General features: G+C 42.0%; 1 protein-coding gene across 3 annotated transcripts in view; it reads right to left on the bottom strand.

The window, feature by feature from the left end:
- LOC139532092 (neural cell adhesion molecule 2-like) overlaps window positions 1–20,224 on the bottom strand; it is a 398,819-nt gene that overhangs the window by 57,210 nt on the left and 321,385 nt on the right. For all 3 annotated transcript variants that reach the window (XM_071329230.1, XM_071329227.1, XM_071329228.1), the window contains exons 8-12: window positions 15,579–15,724; window positions 12,589–12,739; window positions 9,069–9,256; window positions 8,692–8,788; window positions 5,494–5,667 (exon numbers count right to left, since the gene is read on the bottom strand). In XM_071329230.1, coding sequence (XP_071185331.1) covers window positions 5,494–5,667; window positions 8,692–8,788; window positions 9,069–9,256; window positions 12,589–12,739; window positions 15,579–15,724 — 756 coding nt within the window. The remainder of the gene's footprint in view (window positions 1–5,493; window positions 5,668–8,691; window positions 8,789–9,068; window positions 9,257–12,588; window positions 12,740–15,578; window positions 15,725–20,224) is intronic.

Below are 20,224 nucleotides of genomic sequence, written 5' to 3'. Positions count from 1 at the left end.
AAGGTAAAGCTGTAAGGGCTCTAAGCCAATATGTGGGAGTGCTGTTTGCGTGGAAACAGTATGAAAACAGTAGTACTCCATTGTTGATTCTCTGGGATCAGTAGATAGTAAAGCTTCAGCATCAATGTTCGGAGTAGGACAACATGTCTTTGGAACCCTTGGACTCTACCGAAATACTATGTGACAACTTCACAGTGTGCAGTGAAATGATAAGCATCTGTCAATAACATCTTGAACATTTTCAAATGTAATGATATTGAATATCTGCGTAAAATATTGGCCATCGGCTCCCCAAATAAACGGTATCGACATCGACCCTACAAAATCCATATTGGTCATTCTCTAACAAAGCCATTAGATCATACAACCACTCCTAAAATAGCAATACATTAATCAGTAGAGCTTAATAACTTTTTCTCATAGATTTCTATGTAAATTCTACAATAAAGTAATTTACATAGTTCATCATGCGGAAATTACAAAAGGACGTTCATGCCGAGTTAGGTATCCAAGATGGAGTAGCAGTGCAGACGTGGTTTGTCGTCCTCTCGTGTACTTTTTAATTTTTCGTATTTTTTTGTATATATTTCAATTTATTTTCATTCTTTTCCATTTTTAAATTAAATATACCTTCCGGTAACCCGCCTCACCCAATGTGACATGGATCCGCTATTTTTTTTTAGACCTTATAGCCAAGAACCTCCATCAGAAGCTAGCCAGCTAATTAGCTACTAGCTATTTAGCAATTGTTAGCCACTATTAGCGGCCTTTCCTTCTGCACAGACACCAGCCGTTGTTTTTAGCCTGGATAATACTTGCCAGCATCGGACGGTTTTCTCCACTACAACGCTGGATTCTTGCCGTAAACCCTGGACAATTACTCCTGATCATCACAGCTAGCTAGCTGCCACCGAGTGACCCAGCCCCGAAGCTAGCCCTGAGCCAGGCCTACCTCCCGGCCTACTCTGTGATCACCCGGCTACTCAGCCGATGTCTTCCGGACTCTACCCCAACATGGCTAGAATCCACCACTCCACCGGATCCTTGCCGTAAGCTTTGAACCTGTGCATCGGATCATCGCTGCTACTGAGTGGCTATAGTGACTAACGCCACTGCCCCGAAGCTAGCACCAGTTAGCCGTGAGCCAGGCGCATCTCCTGGCTAGCAAACTAAATTACTACAACTACAATTACCTCTTTCGCCATCTGGTCTGGACCCTTTGTCGACACGGCGCCCCGCCGTACCACCACGACCGACTTAACTCCATCCGCTGTGCCCTCAATCGCCATTCACCGGACGTCGGAGCAGACGCTTCTACGTACCCCGGCCTGCTAACTTTAACTTCTTGTGAATAGGGGGGCACTGTTTTCACTTTGGAAAAAATCGTGCCCAAATTAAACGGCCTCGTACTCTGTTCTAGATCATACAATATGCATATTATTATTACTATTGGATAGAAAACACTCAAGTTTCTAAAACTGTTTGAATTATATCTGTGAGTAAAACAGAACTCATTTGGCAGCAAACTTCCATACAGGAAGTGAAAAATCTGAAAACGAGGCTCTGTGTCATTCAACTGGCTTTTATTTATGGATCTGTATGCACTTCATACGCCTTCCACTAGATGTCAACAGGCAGTGGAAGGTTGAATGGGGTGTCTAGCTTGATGTGAGGCCGAATAAGAGCTTTTGGAGTGGCAGGTCTGCCCTTTTGTCAGTTTTCGACGGCGTGCGAGGGAGCTCCACATTGTCTTCTGAAAAGCGTTCGGTATACACGGCGAATTGCTCCGGCTCTGATTTTATTTGATACATATGAGAAAAACATAAAGTAGGATTTTTCAACCGAGTTTGATCAGTTTATTCAACGTTTATTGGGAATTTTGGAATTTTTCGTTCCATGCGTCAAGAGATGATGGACACGTGAGCTCGACATGGCTAGCCAAAGTTGCTAATTCGACAGAAGAAATGGACATTCTAAAACCAAACAACGATTTATTCTGGACCTAGGACTCCTTGCACAACATTCTGATGGAAGCACAGCAAAAGTAAGACCCATTTATGATGTTATTTCGTATTTCTGTGTAATATGTTGACTCCAACACGGCGGAGAATAGGTGAGCGCTGTCTCACAATAATGTATGTTGTGGTAAAGTTATTTAAAAAAATCTAACACAGCGGTTGCATTAAGAACCAGTGTATCTTTCATTTGCCATACAACAAGTATTTTTATGTAAAGTTTATGATGAGTTCTTTGGTCAGATTAGGTGAGTGTCCAAAATTTCTCCGGACATTCTGGTGAATTGTTGCTACGTATTCACAATGTATAACCACGATTTGCAGCTCTAAATATGCACATTTTCGAACAAAACATAAATGTATTGTATAACATGATGTTATAAGACTGTCATCTGATGAAGTTGTTCAAGGTTAGTGATTAATTTTATCTCTATTTTGTCAGTTTTGTGAAAGCTATTTTGGCGGGGAGTAAATGGCGTTGTGTGTTTGGCTATTGTAGTGAGCTAATAGAAATATATATAGTGTTTTCGCTGTAAAACACTTAAAGAATCGGAAATATTGGCTGGATTCACAAGATGTGTATCTTTCATTTGCTGTACATCATGTATTTTTCATAAATGTTTTATGATGAGTATTTTTGTATTTCAAGGTTCTCTCTGTAATTATTCTGGCTGCTTTGGTGCTATTTGTGATGGTGGCTGCAATGTAAAACTATGATTTATACCTCAAATATGCACATTTTCGAACAAAACATAAATGTATTGTATAACATGATGTTATAAGACTGTCATCTGATGAAGTTGTTCAAGGTTAGTGATTAATTTGATCTCTATTTCTGGGTTTTGTGAAAGCTACCTATGCGGTGGAAACATGGTGAAAATATGCAGTTGTGTGTTTGGCTATTGTGGTTAGTTAATAGAAATACATTGTGTTTTCGCTGTAAAACATTTTAAAAATCGGAAATGATGGCTGGATTCACAAGATGTTTATCTTTCATTTGCTGTATTGGACTTGTGATTTCATGAAATTATATTATATGATATCCCTGTCCCGTTAGGCTAGGCTATGCTAGTCAGCTTTTTTGATGAGGATGCTCCCGGATCTGGGATGGGTATCACTGAAAGGTTAAACGCTGTGTCTCCCGTGTGCTAGCGTAGTAACGACTACCCCGCGGCTTCCCTGTTCCATCTATTGCTGTTCACTTGACCCTATGATCACTTGGCTACATAGCTGATGCCTGCTGGACTGTTCATTAATCACGCTACTCCATTTTGTTTATTTTTTTGTTTATCTGTCGGCCCCAACTCAGGCCCTGTGTGTAGTTAAGCGACCTTCTCTGCCCATTCATCACCATTTAACCTGTTGTTGTTGTCTTAGCGGATAAGCTGTTGTTGTCTTACCCATTGTTGCCTTAGCTAGCTCTCCCAATCAACACCTGTGATTGCTTTATGCCTCGCTTTATGTCTCTCTCAAATGTCAATATGCCTTGCACACTGTTGTTTAGGATAGTTATTATTGTCTTAGTATACTGCGGAGCCCCTAGTCCCACTCAACATGCCTCAAATACCTCCTTTGTCCCACCTCCCACACACATGATGACGTCACCTAGCATAACTAGCCCGTCCAGAGATGCAACCTCTCTTATCATCACTCGGTGCCTGGGTTTACCTCCACTGTACCCGCACCCCACCATACCCCCGTCTGTACATTATGCCCTGAATCTATTCTACCATGCCCAGAAATCTGCTCCTTTTATTCTCTGTCCCCAATGCACCAGACGACCAGTTTTGGCCTATTTATTGCCTTATCTCCTCACGCCATCTGCACACACTGTATATAGACTTTCTTTTTTTCTATTGTGTTATTGACTGTACGCTTGTTTATTCCATGTGTAACTCTGTGTTGTTGTTTGTGTCGCACTGCTTTGCTTTATCTTGGCCAGGTCGCAGTTGTAAATGAGAACTTGTTCTCAACTAGCTTACCTGGTTAAATAAAGGTGAAAAAATAAATAAAAATGAAATAGGCATTCGCTGAACTTGAGTGAAGGTTGTTGTTTTGCAACTTGCGCTGCTTTAAAAGTGCGCTAAGGGTAATGGTTGCTTTGCAATTGTATAATGGGGGATCTAAATGCAAAATGAGCTAATTGCTAACATTTTGTCTCTACCAGGGGTTTGATGAGACCTTTAGTGAGCGCCAGTGGCATTCAGATGAACAAATTGTGCCAACTCATTATACACAGAGCTGTTTTATAGTGTAACGTGCATCATTACTATTAAGTCCCTGAAGTGGCTCCAAATAATATTTGCGACTGGTAATTAGTTGATTTGGCTATCTCCGTTAACGTGCTCACCTCGAGACAGGGAAGGTGGTGAAACAGGTGGGGGTGGAACACAAGAACTAACACCATTTAAGAATTCATACAATATACTTCACAACCTTGATGTCTTTCTCACTGTACACCCCCCTCGAATATATCCCTCTCCCAAATCTCTCTAAAATCTTATTTTCTCTTTCATTCTATCCTCTTTAACTCCGTCTGTCTTTCTTTCTGTTCACATTGCCTGTATATATCACTTTGTTCTCTCTCTATCCCTCAATGCTTTCCATGCTTCTCAGCATTCTCCGCGCTCCATCTCACTATTGTAATAGACTCCAAAATGAGGGACATTAGCGATAAGCCCTTCAGGTTTGTCAGACCTGCTTATCGTCTGAGAATTCGTCCTTCTGAGGTGGTCTTTTTTTGAAGTCCTCCACATCACGCACACCCACTCCCCTGAGTGCCTCCAAAATCAATTTCGAGTCGTGGAGCCAGAGTAGAAAGGGAAAGACAGTTGCTTTTCAGACCTGCTGGTTAGCTGCCTCCCCCTCTCTCCCTCCCTCCCTTTCTCTCTCTCTCCCTCCCTTTCACAGGCTTTATGACCAGAGCGTAGGAGGCCTCCTGATCTTGTGGAGGCTTGCCGCAGAGAGACGGTTCGCAGCGCGAATCAAGTAGCGACGGCTTCCTGTTCACGCTTGTTTGCCTGGTTCACTGGTTCGATATGTTTGCGTGAGGACGGGGGACTAATGTGCGGAAACAAAGGTTCATCAAGGATGAGGGGTCTTAGTCTGACTTAGGTGGGCAGGACCTTGCAGTGAAAGACCTAACCTTACTTAGTCCCCGAAGACGGCAGCTTTTTCTTTGTCTGAGTAAATGTAAAGCATGTAAATGTAAGAAAACATGAGATATGTCGCTGATGGTCATCTAGAATGTCCGTACCATTGTTGATGATGATTGTACATTTTTATGACGATAATGACGATGATGATTGATGATGACAAAAATGTTGTTGAAGATGATGATGATGAACATGATGTCCATTTTGATGTAGATGATGATGATGGCAATGAAAATAACAATGATGATGACATAATGACAGCAACAATGATCAGAATAGGGATAATGAAAATCAGAACAGTGGAAATAGGGGAACACACTCACTCTGGACACCATGTGACTTGACGTCTCTCCAGGCCTGCGAGCCCATTTCTTTGTAGTTGACCAGGTAGTGGCCAATGGGTACACCGCCATGTGAGTCGGGTTTCATGAATGTCACCGTGGCGATGCGTTGTGACACGGCCGACAAGCGCACCGAGTACGGGTTCGAGGGCACGTCTACAAAAAAGCAGAGAAATAGGTGTCACACTCATAAACGTCCCCCATTGAAACAACACACATCCAAACACACATACATTGATGTCTCCATTTGTTTGGAAACATAATATCGTTGGTGTGTCGTTATTGGCAAATCAAAACTCTCACAAGTGATACAAAGATGTTGCTATGGCAACTCAGCCTTATTGGGTTTTACAATGCAGAATGCTTTGTGTTAACCCACATACAGTGTTCAGACGTAGCAACAAAAAAAAAAGCCAAGGCCATTATATTTATCAGCGGTTGACTCAATCCCGTTATCACACAAACACTTCCCTTTTATCTGGTGGAGCCACAGGGCTTTGAGCAAATCAAAAGAAACCGTTGCTGTCCTACAGAGCCTCTCTTTTATAAGACCAGGAATACATTAAGGAGAGAGAGGCCTTTCAGCACGGTTGTGGGGCTACACACAATCGGGCACACACATGCACACACGTACAAACACAAGCACACACACGTACACACTGATATGCAGCCTGCACACACACTAGTATAAATGCACACACACACACACACACACACACACACACACACAAGGCCATGTGCGCACACACACACACACACACACTCAAAGGCAAACCATCAACCATATGGATAAAAGCAAAGTTTGAGCTGTGAATGTCTATGTACAAAGCCTGATTCAACAATTGATTCTCAAAACCCAGCACATACCTTCTAAATGTATTTATTTGATTTATTTAACCTTTATTTAACCAGGTAGGCAAGTTGAGAACAAGTTCTCGTTTACAATTGCGACCTGGCCAAGATAAAGCAAAGCAGTTCGACACATACAACAACACAGAGTTACACATGGAGAAAAACAAACATACAGTCAATAATACAGTAGAAAAATAAGTCTATAAGGCAAAAAAAGGCCATGGTGGCGAGGTAAATACAATATAGCAAGTAAAACACTGGAATGGTAGATTTGCAGTGGAAGAAAGTGCAAAGTAGAAATATAAATAATGGGGTGCAAATAATTCATACACGTTGCAAAAGTTGCATAGTTACAATGTGTATCTAACGACAAGTTATTATTTACACATAAACTGTATTTCTTTCAATCTCTGTTGCTATATGACACAAAGTTAGAGTGGGAAGGGAGACAAATTGAACTATCTTTGCTAACACTGTGGGTATAAGCAGTTCAAGCCTTCAGAGTCAACCCTTAACAGTCTTATATACTGCATTTTTAACTTGGCACAACCCCATGGTATCTTGAGTAATACATCAAAGACCATATTCACGATGCATCTCAGAGTAGGAGTACTGATCTGATTTTGCCTTTTAAGTCATAATGAATAAGAGGGTGGACCTGATCCTACAGTAGTTCAGCACTCCTACTCTGAGAGGCTTTGTGAATTCAGGCCCAAAACTTCTTAACATCAGGGATAATGCATGACTTTTCAACTATTATCTGCCATTTACTTGCATCAGTAACATTCATAATATCATTCAAGTTACATAAGGAGTTGCATAAGCGGGTTAGTGCTGCGTCACGGTTTCCATAGGAATGAACTGATCATGAATCAAGTGTTAGCATTTAGCGGGGTAGTTGGCTGACAGGGTTGGCTCACAGTCGTCTATCTAGAGTTGTTACACTAGAGTTTCCTCACTCTTTAATGATCAGACTTTGAAGCCGAATCCAACTGATGGGCGGGAGAGTGTGTGTGAAGGACCCATTGTTTAATTTCATGGATCCCCCAAACCTCTGTTTTAGTCTTATGGTTTGTTATTCACAATGTGGCGACACTCCATTCATTGCGATAAAGGGGAAAGAGATCTGAATCTTAATTGAGCGAAGACTTGTTTACTTTCCTTTAGTGATTGTGTCTGTGTGTGTGACAGAGAGAGAGTTTGTAAAGGTGTCTCTGTGTGTTTGAAATGTGTGTTCCGACGTGTGTGTGTGCATGTATGTGAAAAATGCATACGTATATGGGTATGTGTGCGGAAGAATATCTCTTAACTACATCGTAAGTCCTTTTTTCTCCGAATTCTACTTCTAAGAGGCCCTGTGTTTGAAGTAATTGAATCTGCACTAAAGTGAATTGGACTGTGTTATTTTATATTAGCCTGCTCTATGCACCATAAATTAGGGGGTACTTTAGTAAATAGAGGGAACTACGTTAAATCAGCGAGCACTATTTGAGATTAGGTTAGGCTAAATAGAGGTTGGGGGGTGGTTGTGGGGGGGGTTAGTGGATTTACTGCCATGGAAATGGCAAATAAGTAGGTTATCAACAACAAAACAGAGCGAGAGGGGTGCAAAACAGTTGGAAGACTATCTGGGCAAGCATAAATGCACACACGTACATACTACATACATAGCAATGCACGTACACACTGATATGCAGCATACACACAAAGACACTAGTATAAATGCACGCACACGCACACACACACACACACACACACACACACAAAGGGAAGTTTGAGCTATGAAGGTCTGTGCACAAATTGAACAATTGATTCTCAAACCTTCCAAATAAGTCGTACAAGTCGCTAAAGTTGAATAGTTAGAATGTGTATTATCTAAACATAAACCGTACTTAGGCGGTACTTTAGTAAATAGGGGGAGCTACAGTATGTTAAATCAGTGAGAACCATTTGAGATTAGGTTAGGCTAAATAGAGGTTAGGGGTGGTTATGGGATTTACTGCCATGGTAACAGCAAACAAGGAGGTTATCAACAACAAAAGAGAGAGAGAGAGGGGTGAAAAACAGTTGGAAGATACTATCTGAAGTGGCGCTTTGTTGCTTTGGTCAGCACTAGATATTTCATTGAGTGATTGGGGCAATATTTGGTCGATCATACCACATGGATGATACACAGTTGGAGCTATTTGATTGATGGATGAACTTTGATATGTTGATGGTTTACCCGATTGGTGCATGGTTTACCCGATTCCATATGTATGATATCAAGGGAAAGTCCAATGTGCTATAATGAGGGAGGATTGGTTACTTTACGAGGCCAGCACTTACCTGCCTGGGCCAAGATGAACTCCTGGTATTTCACTCCGATGTTGTTCCGGGCCGTGCAGTTGTAGCGTCCGAAATCCCTGTCGGACACTGGGGTGACCTAGGGACAAACATTTGAGTGAGCACAGAGACCAGAGGTAAGTCAATACAATGACACTGGCATTACACTAAGTGAGGACTTTGGGTAACACTATTTTAGCCATTATAAAGAATTGTTTATTTCATTCAGCCCTTATTTTACCAGATAAGTTGGCAATGACCTAGGGAAGAGATGCAGAGGAGAGGAAATGAGTTGAATAGACCACTTGGAAGCTGGGGATGATTTTTATTTCTGAAGTTAGATTGTTACCGGTGGGTACTCTGTTGCTTCCTATACCCACCTCTAGCAGGGACTTGCCGTCGGTCGTGTGGATGCGTGTGTTGGCAGTGCCCTCGGCTGAGATGGTGAGGCGTTCTCTCTTCCACAGCATGGTGGCGGGCGGGTTGGATTTGACGTCACAGCTGATGTTTACCGGGTTGCCTTCCCACGAGTAAAATATGGTTTGGTTGGTCTGGAACTTGGGCATGTCTATCCAAGACACAACGTGATTGGTCGGTTAGCTTCCAAGTCATGCTTAACCAGGGCAAATAAAAAACAGCCAGAAAATCTGAGATGAAAAATCCAAAAGATGGGTTGTTGGGCGAGTGAAAAGGGAGAGTGTCTCATGAATGCCTCAATACACTCTCGCTAAAGTTAAAAGGAAGCTTAAACTTAATTGAAGACACCTCATGCTGGGCGAGAGATCTCCATTACGATACTCTTTCTGAGTGTGTGTGTGTGTGTGTCGTTGTGTGTGTGTGTGTGTGTGAATCTGCGGTACCGAGCTGGATGGGCGCTAATGAACAATCCCCCCACTGCATTGGGGGGCCGCTTGCCATAACTGCTCGATGCTGCATTCACCCAGTAGTCAGTAGAGTGGCATTATGGTCTGTTTGATGCTTGCTCGCAGTATTCCATTAGGGAGATTGATGTCTGGCACTTTGTCACGAAGGAAGATATGCCTCTACCTCCTCTCGTCCCGCCACAGACTTAATAAATGAGTTAATTAGCTCTGCGGTGACAGTTGGCTTAGCTCACGCCGCTGCTACGCTCAGTCACACACTTCTTGGGCCCATTTTGTCCATCTACTTTCTGACTGTCATGTGTTGAGGGAGGGCTTGATGGGTCACTGCTCTGAGGGTGTGGCACTGCCAAGGGTGGCGTGGGGAAAGTGAGGGCAGTGTTGTCATGCACGCTAACCTCAAAGGGTGCCACTTATAGCAAGTTTGTTAGAAAATACAGACACCTGGGTCTAGATAGTTGCTTATTGCAATTGCACCTCTACTTTGGCAGTTATTACATGTGTGTTTCATGCCATTAGCCTTTCACGCGAGTTCCAAAAATCTAAAATGGTCGCTCCAACATGAGTTTTTTATGCGTGTGATGTCAGAATGCACTCACTGTTCCAAAATGTGATTGTTACGCAACAAGACAGTTAACCTACGCTGCCCTCAAACCAAGGCACGCTGCCTGCTAATTATCTATAGGCTGTTTCAACTTGTCCATTTTTTTGTATTTTCTAAGAAGTTTTATTTTCTAACAACAGATTGAATGGAGGTGTATTGCGCCTCCTCATTACTTCACATAAGAAGTAGCCCATTTCACTGTTGGTGACAATTTATGTTTGAGACTGAGCCGGACAAACTTCTCTCTTCAACGAGAGCCCAAGCACTTCCCCAGTTTTTCCCCAGATCAAGTATGAAGACATTGCACATCCCTAGGCAGAACAGGTCTTGCACAAACTTTTTCCCCCTGGCACAGTTTCTGGCTGGCGCCCGCATTGCCTTCTTTGTTGTTTCTTCACAGATAATAACTTTGGACACGTGTGCGTTCCTATCAAAGTAAGTGCCTTATTTTCTGTATATTGTGTTGTCGTTCCTACTGTAGCATACCGTATGTATGTATGTCATGTATTTACTGTTTTATTCACGTTTTGAAGTACTAGTGACAAATCATGCATTCCAACTCTTGCATAGATTGTAATGGACACATGTGTACTGATTATGATGAGCTAATGCTAAGCTATTTTCCAGCTATGTGTGGTGCCATGTTTGTTGATTTCATACAATGCATTCTGGTTGTCACGTAAGCGTCTGTCAGACCAAAGATGTTATAAAAAAATTAGGTGAAGGCATAGTTCACTCGACTGACTTATGGTGCTTTCAAGATAACTGGGAACTGGGAAAAATACAAGATCAAATCATGACATCAGGGATTTTTAGGTCAGAAAGAGGCCCAATTTCCCAAGTTGGACGACCGTTCAAAACTATTTTTCTCAAGTAGTTTTTTTTCAGACTTCCCAGTTGTCTTGAACGCACTGAAATCGGAAGTCGGAGATTTCTGAGTTCCCAGTTGTTTTGAATGCGGCATCAGATTGTAACTATGGTACCTCAGGGTTGCCAGCTCAGACCCCCCTTTCAAGGGGTTTTATTTTTATTTAGCGTATAAACTCTCCTGTGTTTCCTCCCCATTTATTGATAAATCCCCCATTATAGTAGTTTTTCCTGCATCATATCTCCACACAATACCTTCCCCCATTTCTACCGCCCATAGACTTGAAAACCCCTCTAAAATGGTTTCATCCCTGTCTAGCTTTCGCGCTACGGCTAGGCTAGGCAGTAGGCTTGTATTTGAGGTGATCATCTGTGTCCTTTGTGATTTGTCAAAAACGGTAAACGACTTGTCAAGCCATGTGCTTATATTTTTTTCAGGCAATGGGCGCAGCCATCTTTGAGTTTGACTATGTTTGTTTGTGTCTTATAGTGAATGGCATTCTGGCATTATGTAGTTTTCGCTTGTCAAACATAAACAAACATGGCTGCCATCATAAAGTATTTAGTTTCTGTTAGCTTAGCTGACACACAGCTATTTTCTAAACAGTATTACATTTCTCCCTTGTGCTCACCAGAGATGTGGTACATTGTAAACAAATCTAGCTTTTAGGTCGCTAACTTATGTTTTGTTTTTTGTCAGCGCAACCTGTTATTTAGACTGGTTTATGGGATGAGTTTGGCTGTGGATGTGTTCCATGTGATGTTTGGATGATGAAGATCGCATTTATCTTTTACAATAAAATGTGAAATTGAGAAATAAAGTTGTGAAGACATTTATTTCCCATCAGTACAAAACATTGTTTAGATGCTTTCAGACAAAAATGCTGTTTAGACACGTTTCTTGCATCAGATGTTCTGTTGCTACTGTTTACAATCACATATTTGCAATGGTACCACTCAACAATGATCACAAATATGTGATCGTATGCATCAAAGGTTTAAAGTCCCATTGGGGACTGTGTTCTGAAATGACTGTGTTCTGAAACTGTGTTCTGAAATGAGATGGTGAGATCTTTAGCTTTAATCTTATTATTAAAGAGTACTTGAGGAAGCAGTTTTTTCACCAGGAAGTGTGTGTGTGGGGGGGTGGGGTAAATGATGCAGCAGGATATCCTCCTACTACTTAGCCTTTCTGGGGGGGCAGACAACTCTGTTGTGATTAATCTAGCATTTGCTAAAAAAGGGAAAACAGAAACAGTGTTCAACAATGGAATATTACAAGTCAGCAGATTTGTGTGTGTGGTTTTGATGTTTTGCTTGGGCAAAACAAGTTGTATTGGTTTTAGATGTAATAATGAAGACGAAGCTTTTTAATAGAGAATCTTATCTCTACTTCAGTTTGAGCCTCAATTCATGCACCTTGGTTAAAAAGCGAGGTAGAGGCTGCGCACTATTCCCTTTGTTTGTATACTGTGCAGATGTGGAAACATGTGTGTGTATACTGTATCTGTGTAGGCATGTGTGTTTTTGTTCTCAAACTGTACTTACACTCTATATCGAGGAACATGCTCTTTTGGTGGCCCCCGATCCTGCTGAGGGCCTCACAGTCAAAACGGCCTAAGTCAGTTAGCTTCACCCCACTGATGGTCAACATGGACTTGCCATGGCGGCCCCGCACGTCCACACGCCCATCCTGGCTCTGTGCAGGCACACATGCATGCGCACACAAACACACGCACACACAAACACACACACACGCACACACACGAATGGATCGTGAATCTATTGTATACTGTACATCTCATGTGAAGAATTTGCTTTATCCACTCCATCCACTCACAGAACTTTCTTCGTTGACCTTTTACTCCAAAACAACCTCACACAACTTCAAAACTGTTAAACCCCCCTGACACTCAGTCAAACCATCTATCTGATGTAAAATCAGTTTTACGCCTCTGGCTAGGATTAATGTGATTGACTATCAATTGATTTGCAATAATTAGATAGAGAACTGTGAAGACAGATGGTCTCAATTTGAAGCCAAGGGTCAATTAGATTGGGAGCAGCAGTCATTCCTTGTAATCATCAATGATACTTAACAAAGACAAACTGGCTCAGCGTGATCATCACTTAGAAAGGAGATCTTTTGGGTTCTTCAAATACTTTGAGAGTTTGATCAAGCCTGTCTGGTGTGCCAGATGGGCGGGGTTTGTACTTTTGGGACTAGTCCATTGGTGATTTTGGGAGCTCGCCCCTGCAGTGTGCAGATGTGGCAGACACACAGACTCCAACTGACTCCGACGCCCACTCTATAGATCTCCCTAAACAATCGATGCATATCCAGCTCCAGCTGTTTAATGCCCATTATAATGCCTCAGTCGTATTAGCCCTGACTGTGAAGTCTCTTGCAGTCATTTCAGCTCACACAGTCTCTCGCTACTGCCAGGTTAAAGAGGCCTCCCTTTAAGGAGTGATAAAGGGTATAATACAGTTGGTTTGATCTCGGGTGAATCGTCACTTGTGTAGATTAAAGTTGGTTTGATCCTGGTTTTACCTTGAATGTGATTATTTTTTATAAAATTGGGGTTGGCTATGAAAGTGGTGCTTTCAGTAGCATGGTCACAGTGTGCTACTGCACATATACAGCAGGTGCCCTCCACATTCCATTTGAACAATTCAGGAGTGGAACTGGACATTGCATTTGGAGTGAATTGAAACTGTCAAATAAACAGGGGGGTGGGGGGTACAGAAAGCAAATCTGCCAGAGGAAGAGAATGCTGACTCGGGGCTTTATGCATTCTCTCTCTCTCTTGCTCTCTCTCCTAGATGTGGGTTATTTATTCCCAGGTTCTGCTGGCTGAGGAAGGGATGCTCTCTCTAAGGAGAAGGAGGGAGGCGATGGGGGGAGGAAAGGGAGGAGGGAGAGAGAGAGGGAGGGAGGGACTGAGACACTAGTCTGTTTGATATGCAGTGCAGAGGAGCTGACATGGACAGATGCATCATCTTTCCTTATCCTCTTTCTTCAGTTAAGATACAGTGGCTGTGGCTGTTGACCTTGGGAGTGTCGTCTCGCTGCAAGACCTTATTAAGCTGTCGTGAATGGGGAGCTGCAGTGGCTCGCTGCTAGTGCTAGCATAACCTCGCCAGTGGCATTGAGACGAGAAGTAAACAGAAACCCACAATGCTCTGTTACTATGTATCATTGACTTTCAGTCAGCGTACACTGTTTCTCAGCTAGTTTGCTTGGTTTGTATTTGCTTTAATGAGAAACAAATACGCTAGCTGGCTAGCGACATGGCAAAAAGGAGACAAAACAAAACAATGCTCTTGCTCCATTACCCCGACGTAAAAGTAGTGGCGTTACGTGTTATGGTACTGGATAAGAGAATAGAGAGCAGCACGCTGGCTATGTCTGGATATGCAGATGTAATTTGAAAGAAGGGGCGACTAGCTTTTCACCTAAATGAACATGGCCATCCATCAAGGCAGCAGTAGACACAAGGCCCTGTTTGTTCTTTCCCATACATTTAGGTGTGTTGCTCGGCGCTCACATTTCCATAATTTCATTTGCCTCAACGTGCAAAGAAGTATTTACTCTCAGTCGGTGCCTTGATTCATCAAGCCGAGCGGATTACGCCAACGCACACATTCATTTATCTCAGCCATTGACCTTTTTCCCGGGGAAAGCAGAAGCCATCTTTGCTAATGCAGCGCCTCACGAAAAGCATTAGTGCTCGGCGGCTACTGAGACAATGACAGAAAAACACATGGTAGCTGTCTGTTTACTCTTAGCCACGATTAGAGCATTTCTTTAACCTTTGTATGTTGAGGCACTATGTTTCACAATGTATGCTCCGAGAATCTCAGAGATGAACGGTCTTCATTGAAAACATCCTGGTCGTATACAACATGGTTTTGTTTCAAATGAGTCACCAATGAGTATAACTAAGTAAATAACTAACTAATCTTTGGATGAGGTAGCTTACCCTATGGCCTACCTTTCTCTCTTTGTTCAGTAACACAATTAACAATCTTTTACTTCACATATACCTCATTGCATGGCGGATATAACGTAGTGCCTCTAAAGAGCTCTAGGAAGGAGATGTTGGAATTACTGGGCCCACAAAACATATACTTAAAAAATGTCTCAGTACTGAGAATTACTCTATGACGCAGTCACATCCATCCTCAAAGTTGAGCATTCTCCTCAGACGTGCTCTTTGTTAATACCGGCCATCTGGTCTGTGCATGTGTGTCTGTGCAAGAAATAAAGGGTGAGAGAGGGTTGAGGACGGTACTTTGTGTGACTGTAGGCAGTACGCAGTGAGTGGAAGGTGGACAGTAAAAGCAGGGACAATGGGGTTACCGTGTGTGTGTGTGTGTGTGTGTGTGTGTGTGTGTGTGTGTGTGTGTGTGTGTGTGTGCATGTGCGTGCGAATGTCTAGAGAGGGTGATACGGGTACCAGTACAGTGCAACAGTAGGCAACATACAATGAAAAGGGGGGCGGAAGTAAGAGCAGGTGACAGCCCAGTGTTACCTTGTCTCCATCGGCGAAGCTCTGACCGTCACTGGCTCTCCTCCAGGAGATCTCAGGGAGCGGCTCCCCCTCAACCACGCAGGAGATCATGGCGGCGCTGCCCTCTACCGCCGTCACGTTACGCAGCTGGGTGATGTGTGGCTGGACTGGAGGGACAGAGAGAGAAAGAGAGAGATTTAAAAAGAGGGAGGGAGAAGGGGGGAGAGTCCAAGATAGATAAAGGAGAGAGAAATAGAGAGAGGGAGAGCAGGAGAGAGACCAAGAGAGTTTGTAAGTCGCTCTGGATAAGAGCGTCTGCTAAATGACTTAAATGTAAATAGAGGAGGGAAAGAGAGAGGGGGGATGAAAGAGAGAGATAGGGAGTCAGAGTGAAATGAAGAAAGAGAGATAGGGAGAAAGAGAAAGACAATCATTTTAGACAGGAGACGCCTAGGGCTAACACCATGTATTGGAGGATGGACGACTTTGGGCTTGACTATTGAGGCCATACGATCTAAATCTTCTGTTCAGAATCATACTTTTCCACTTCTGAAAGAATACATTTTTTTCCAGTCAAACCCTTTTTTTATGCTGAGCGCCCCCGATAAACAGCATTAAGGAGTGGGGAATTGTGGCTGTGGTGTAGAGGTCCGCTCACCGTTAAGTCACTCTCTCAGACATGGCCATCTAAGCCAGCGCCCGAATGTCACGTGTGTCATGGGCAAATAGTGTGCAATATAAAAAAGAAATTACAACCCGTAGAAGTAAACTAAAGTAGCAAGGGCTGTAAAACTGTGAAGAAATGGAAGTGAATGGAGAAATAGGCCTAAAGTGTGTCTGGTTTTTAAGGCTGAGATCAAGAAGTCGTTTGTAATTTCAAAAAGAGTGAACCTTAGGGTGGATGAGCCATCTAAGGGGATTTAGAGCTTGTCACCTAAGAGCTTGTCATACACATACATATGCCTATATGCACCAGCACACACACACACATGCACATGCATGTACGCACACATACATACAAACACAAAATCAATTACTTTCTTAATTGATAGTCTTAATAGTTAAATTAGCTTAGTCCTTGAAGAGCCAAAAATGGAAGCATAAACAATAAATACTTTCAAACACGGCCTTGAGACCTGCCTCAAGTACTACAACACTTTTTTATTTACACCCAGAGGCCCTAGTGGGAACCAATCAGCAATACACAGATGAGGCCTATGATTCATACAATAACTCCAGGGTGGGAAAGTTGCTGTAAAGGATGAACAATATCTTACCCGCTTCAAATGAAATATGATAGTATTTATCAATATGATATGGGAATGGGTTTAAGCTTCTGAACAACAGGTATAAGAGATGGTAAATACTGTGCAAGTGTGTCTTATCCTTTATAGACGTATAACTGCTCAGTGGAGCAAGCTGAAGATGAAAAGATATTAAGCGACTCTTGGTAGCACAATGGAAGTTTGTTTTATTGTTAAAATCAACGCATTTAGTCAATACCTTCATCAAGGTCTTCTCTTATACACATTATTGTGTAAAATAAGCTTTTGCTTCAAGTTTTTTAACATGAAGATTAGATTCCCATTTCAATATAGCCTACTTTGGTTCCTCCTTTAAAAGTTGCGAGCTTATACCCCGGGACTTAGAGGTACCCAACGCTACGGCTTCATTGCTCCAGACCACTGCAAGGGGGAGTTAGAGCACTCATTATGCATTTGTGTCCCAAGGTTTATATTTGACCAATCATATCGAGTGGTTCCAATGACGAATTCGACGCGAGCCACCCGTCGCTGGTGACTTTCTTCAGCAAAGATGGCTGACAAAACATTACGGTGGAAGCAAATGTAAGTAATAATGTCACAACGAGTCAAGCAAAAAATGTATAATTCAGAGGAATATGTTAGTAGAGACAAATGATTGTGCATATTTTTTTGTCATAAAGTTAATTTACGAAAATCGCTATTTAGCCTGTTTTTTTTTCAGTCTTATCCAATACCAGGTGTATAAAACTGCTGTGCTGTGTCTGCATGTATGTACTACAATTATACACTTCAACAGTGTTTACCACTCCTGCTCCTGGGACATCAATGATTACACATTGTAACTATGCAATGGACTAGAAACATGATTTAAGTAAAGGCTGAATTGTAATTCATATATACAGAAGAAAAAAAACAGTACAATACACTTCCTATGCATATCTAACTCCCTTCATCTGCATTAATCTGAAGAGGTTCTCCCAGCCATGTGGACGATTGAAAACAGGGCAGCAAAGTTTGTTTGTCACAAGAGCGGTTAAGAGCATATTACTATTTGCCTGTGAATTACCAGACCTTCATACAAATTTGCTATGCTGAATACTTGACGCAGAACCGAAGGTGCTGCCATATCCTGCCAGCACGCCGACAAGCGAGCCACTCAGGGGGAGAATGACGTGTGGAAGAGGGCGAGGAACGAGATGGGAGTAACAATCCAGGCTATTTGCTCTGAGACCGGCATAATAATGTAATGAAATAAGCAGGGAGCATATATCCGACCATGATTGGAAGTGCTATAGAGCAGCGCACAATTGGCCCAGTGTCATCCAGGATTGGCCGCGAGTGAGGCAGCGGTCTAAGGCACTGCATCTCGGTGCAAGAGGCTTTACTACAGTCCCTGGTTCGAAAACAGGCTGTATCACATATCCGACCATGATTGGACGTGCCATAGAGAAGCGCACAATTGGCCCAGTGTCATCCGAGTTTGGCCATGGTAGGCCGTCATTGTAAATAATAATTTGTTCTTACCTGACTTGCCTAGTTAAATAAAGGTTCAATTTTTAAAAACAACTGGCAACCGCAGCACAATCAATAGGAGGTGAACAGTGGCTGGTGCTGAAAATATAGGTCACTTGTTAAGTAAATGTTGCACACCAACAGATGGAGAAAACCTACAGCAGTCGAGCAATTCATTTCAACCATAATCTTTACAAACAACAAGAGGGTTTAATTGGAGTCTATTTCTTCGGCGCCTAGACCTATTGTAACGGTCGTCTGTTGAAGAAGGTGTGGACCAAAGCGCAGCGTGGTAAGTGTTCATGCTTTTTATTGAAACTGACCACTAATAACAAAATAACAAAGAGAATAACCGAAACAGTCCTGTTAGCTGCAAAACACTAAACAGAAAATAACTACCCACAAAACCCACGTGGGAAAAAGCTACCTAAGTATGGTTCTCAATCAGAGACAACGATAGACAGCTGCCTCTGATTGAGAACCACACCCGGCCATACACAAAGAAATACAAAACATAGAAAATTAACATAGAATGCCCACCCAAATCACACCCTGACCAAACCACAATAGAGACATAAAAAGCTCTCTACAGTCAGGGCGTGACACCTATATAAAATAACTTAACTGGCTGAGGTAGGCTATGAGGCTTAACAGCGTTCTAGAAGTAAAGAAGATTTTCTTTATTAGGCCTACATACAATTGCAACTGTTCAAAAATCTAGCATCCTACATAAAACAATCATTTAAAGAAAAAAGTCTAAAACAATGTAACTAATAATAAAAAGCGCACATTTGTAAATCCCAAACTCTAAAAGTAATTGGAATACAAATTGGAATACAAAAGATACAAATTATTTTTGACATTGTGGTTACAATAAAGAATGTAAACAAGATGTAAGCAAGATGCTGTGTTTTTATTTACAGTAGTGATGGACAACTGGAGGCATTTTGAAAACAGGTTTTCAAACACTTGTTTTTCACAAGTGTACTGTAGTACTGTAGCAGGTGTAGCCCATCATGCAAATGTTTCCTATTAGCAGGACAATATACTTTTTATAGCCCTGCTACTGTTGTGAAAATCCCTCAACTTGCAATGTATTTGATGCTTAAGTACTCTAAAGTGTTACATTTCTAACTCAAAACAGCAGTACAGTATTTCTTCATCAACATCTTTATGCTTTCGTTAATAAAATAACGAGAAAAAATACATTCAAATGCGGATGTTTATTTAAACTACATTATAGTCGCACTTTCACCCAGCTCCATGACCACAGGTAAAACCTTGATGAGATGATCAATGTATTTGTTGCATTGTTGTATCGTCAATTTCTCTAGCCAAAACATCTTGATGGCATTGACCAGTTTATCTTTGCTTGTCGTCTTGGCAGTTACGGATGAATGTTTTCAGTTGATGGCAAACAAGTTCGATCAGGTTTAAGTCAGGAGACCTACATGTAAAGATGAAAAAAATATTTTTAGATATGACTTATTTATTTTTATTTCACCTTTATTTAACTACATGAAGCTCTACTTACTCTGCTGGCGTCTTGACCCAGTTTATGCCCTCATTTGTAATGCAAACCCGGGCGGCAATGTGTTTTGGGTCATTGTCTGCATTTGGAGAAGAACATTTTTTATTTAGCCTAACAGCCAACATTAGGTACAATAATAGAAATATACATGTAAATAGGCCTAAACGTAATAAAATATTGGTATAATCCTACCTTGAAAGAAACGATGTGGTCCCAGAAACACCTCTCTGACATAGGGTCCAGCATATCTCTTGATGATTTCTTCCTCAAAGAAATCTCGAGCCACGATACATGAATAAGGAGGCAAGAGTGAATTATTGTGGAACACATAACAGTCCGTGAGGTGTAGGCTACAATAT

The sequence above is a fragment of the Salvelinus alpinus genome, chromosome 10 (assembly GCF_045679555.1).
Source record: "Salvelinus alpinus chromosome 10, SLU_Salpinus.1, whole genome shotgun sequence".
Taxonomy (NCBI): Eukaryota; Metazoa; Chordata; class Actinopteri; order Salmoniformes; family Salmonidae; genus Salvelinus; species Salvelinus alpinus.
Note: the sequence above shows the minus strand (reverse complement) of the source record. Positions and strands in the feature narration are given on the sequence as shown.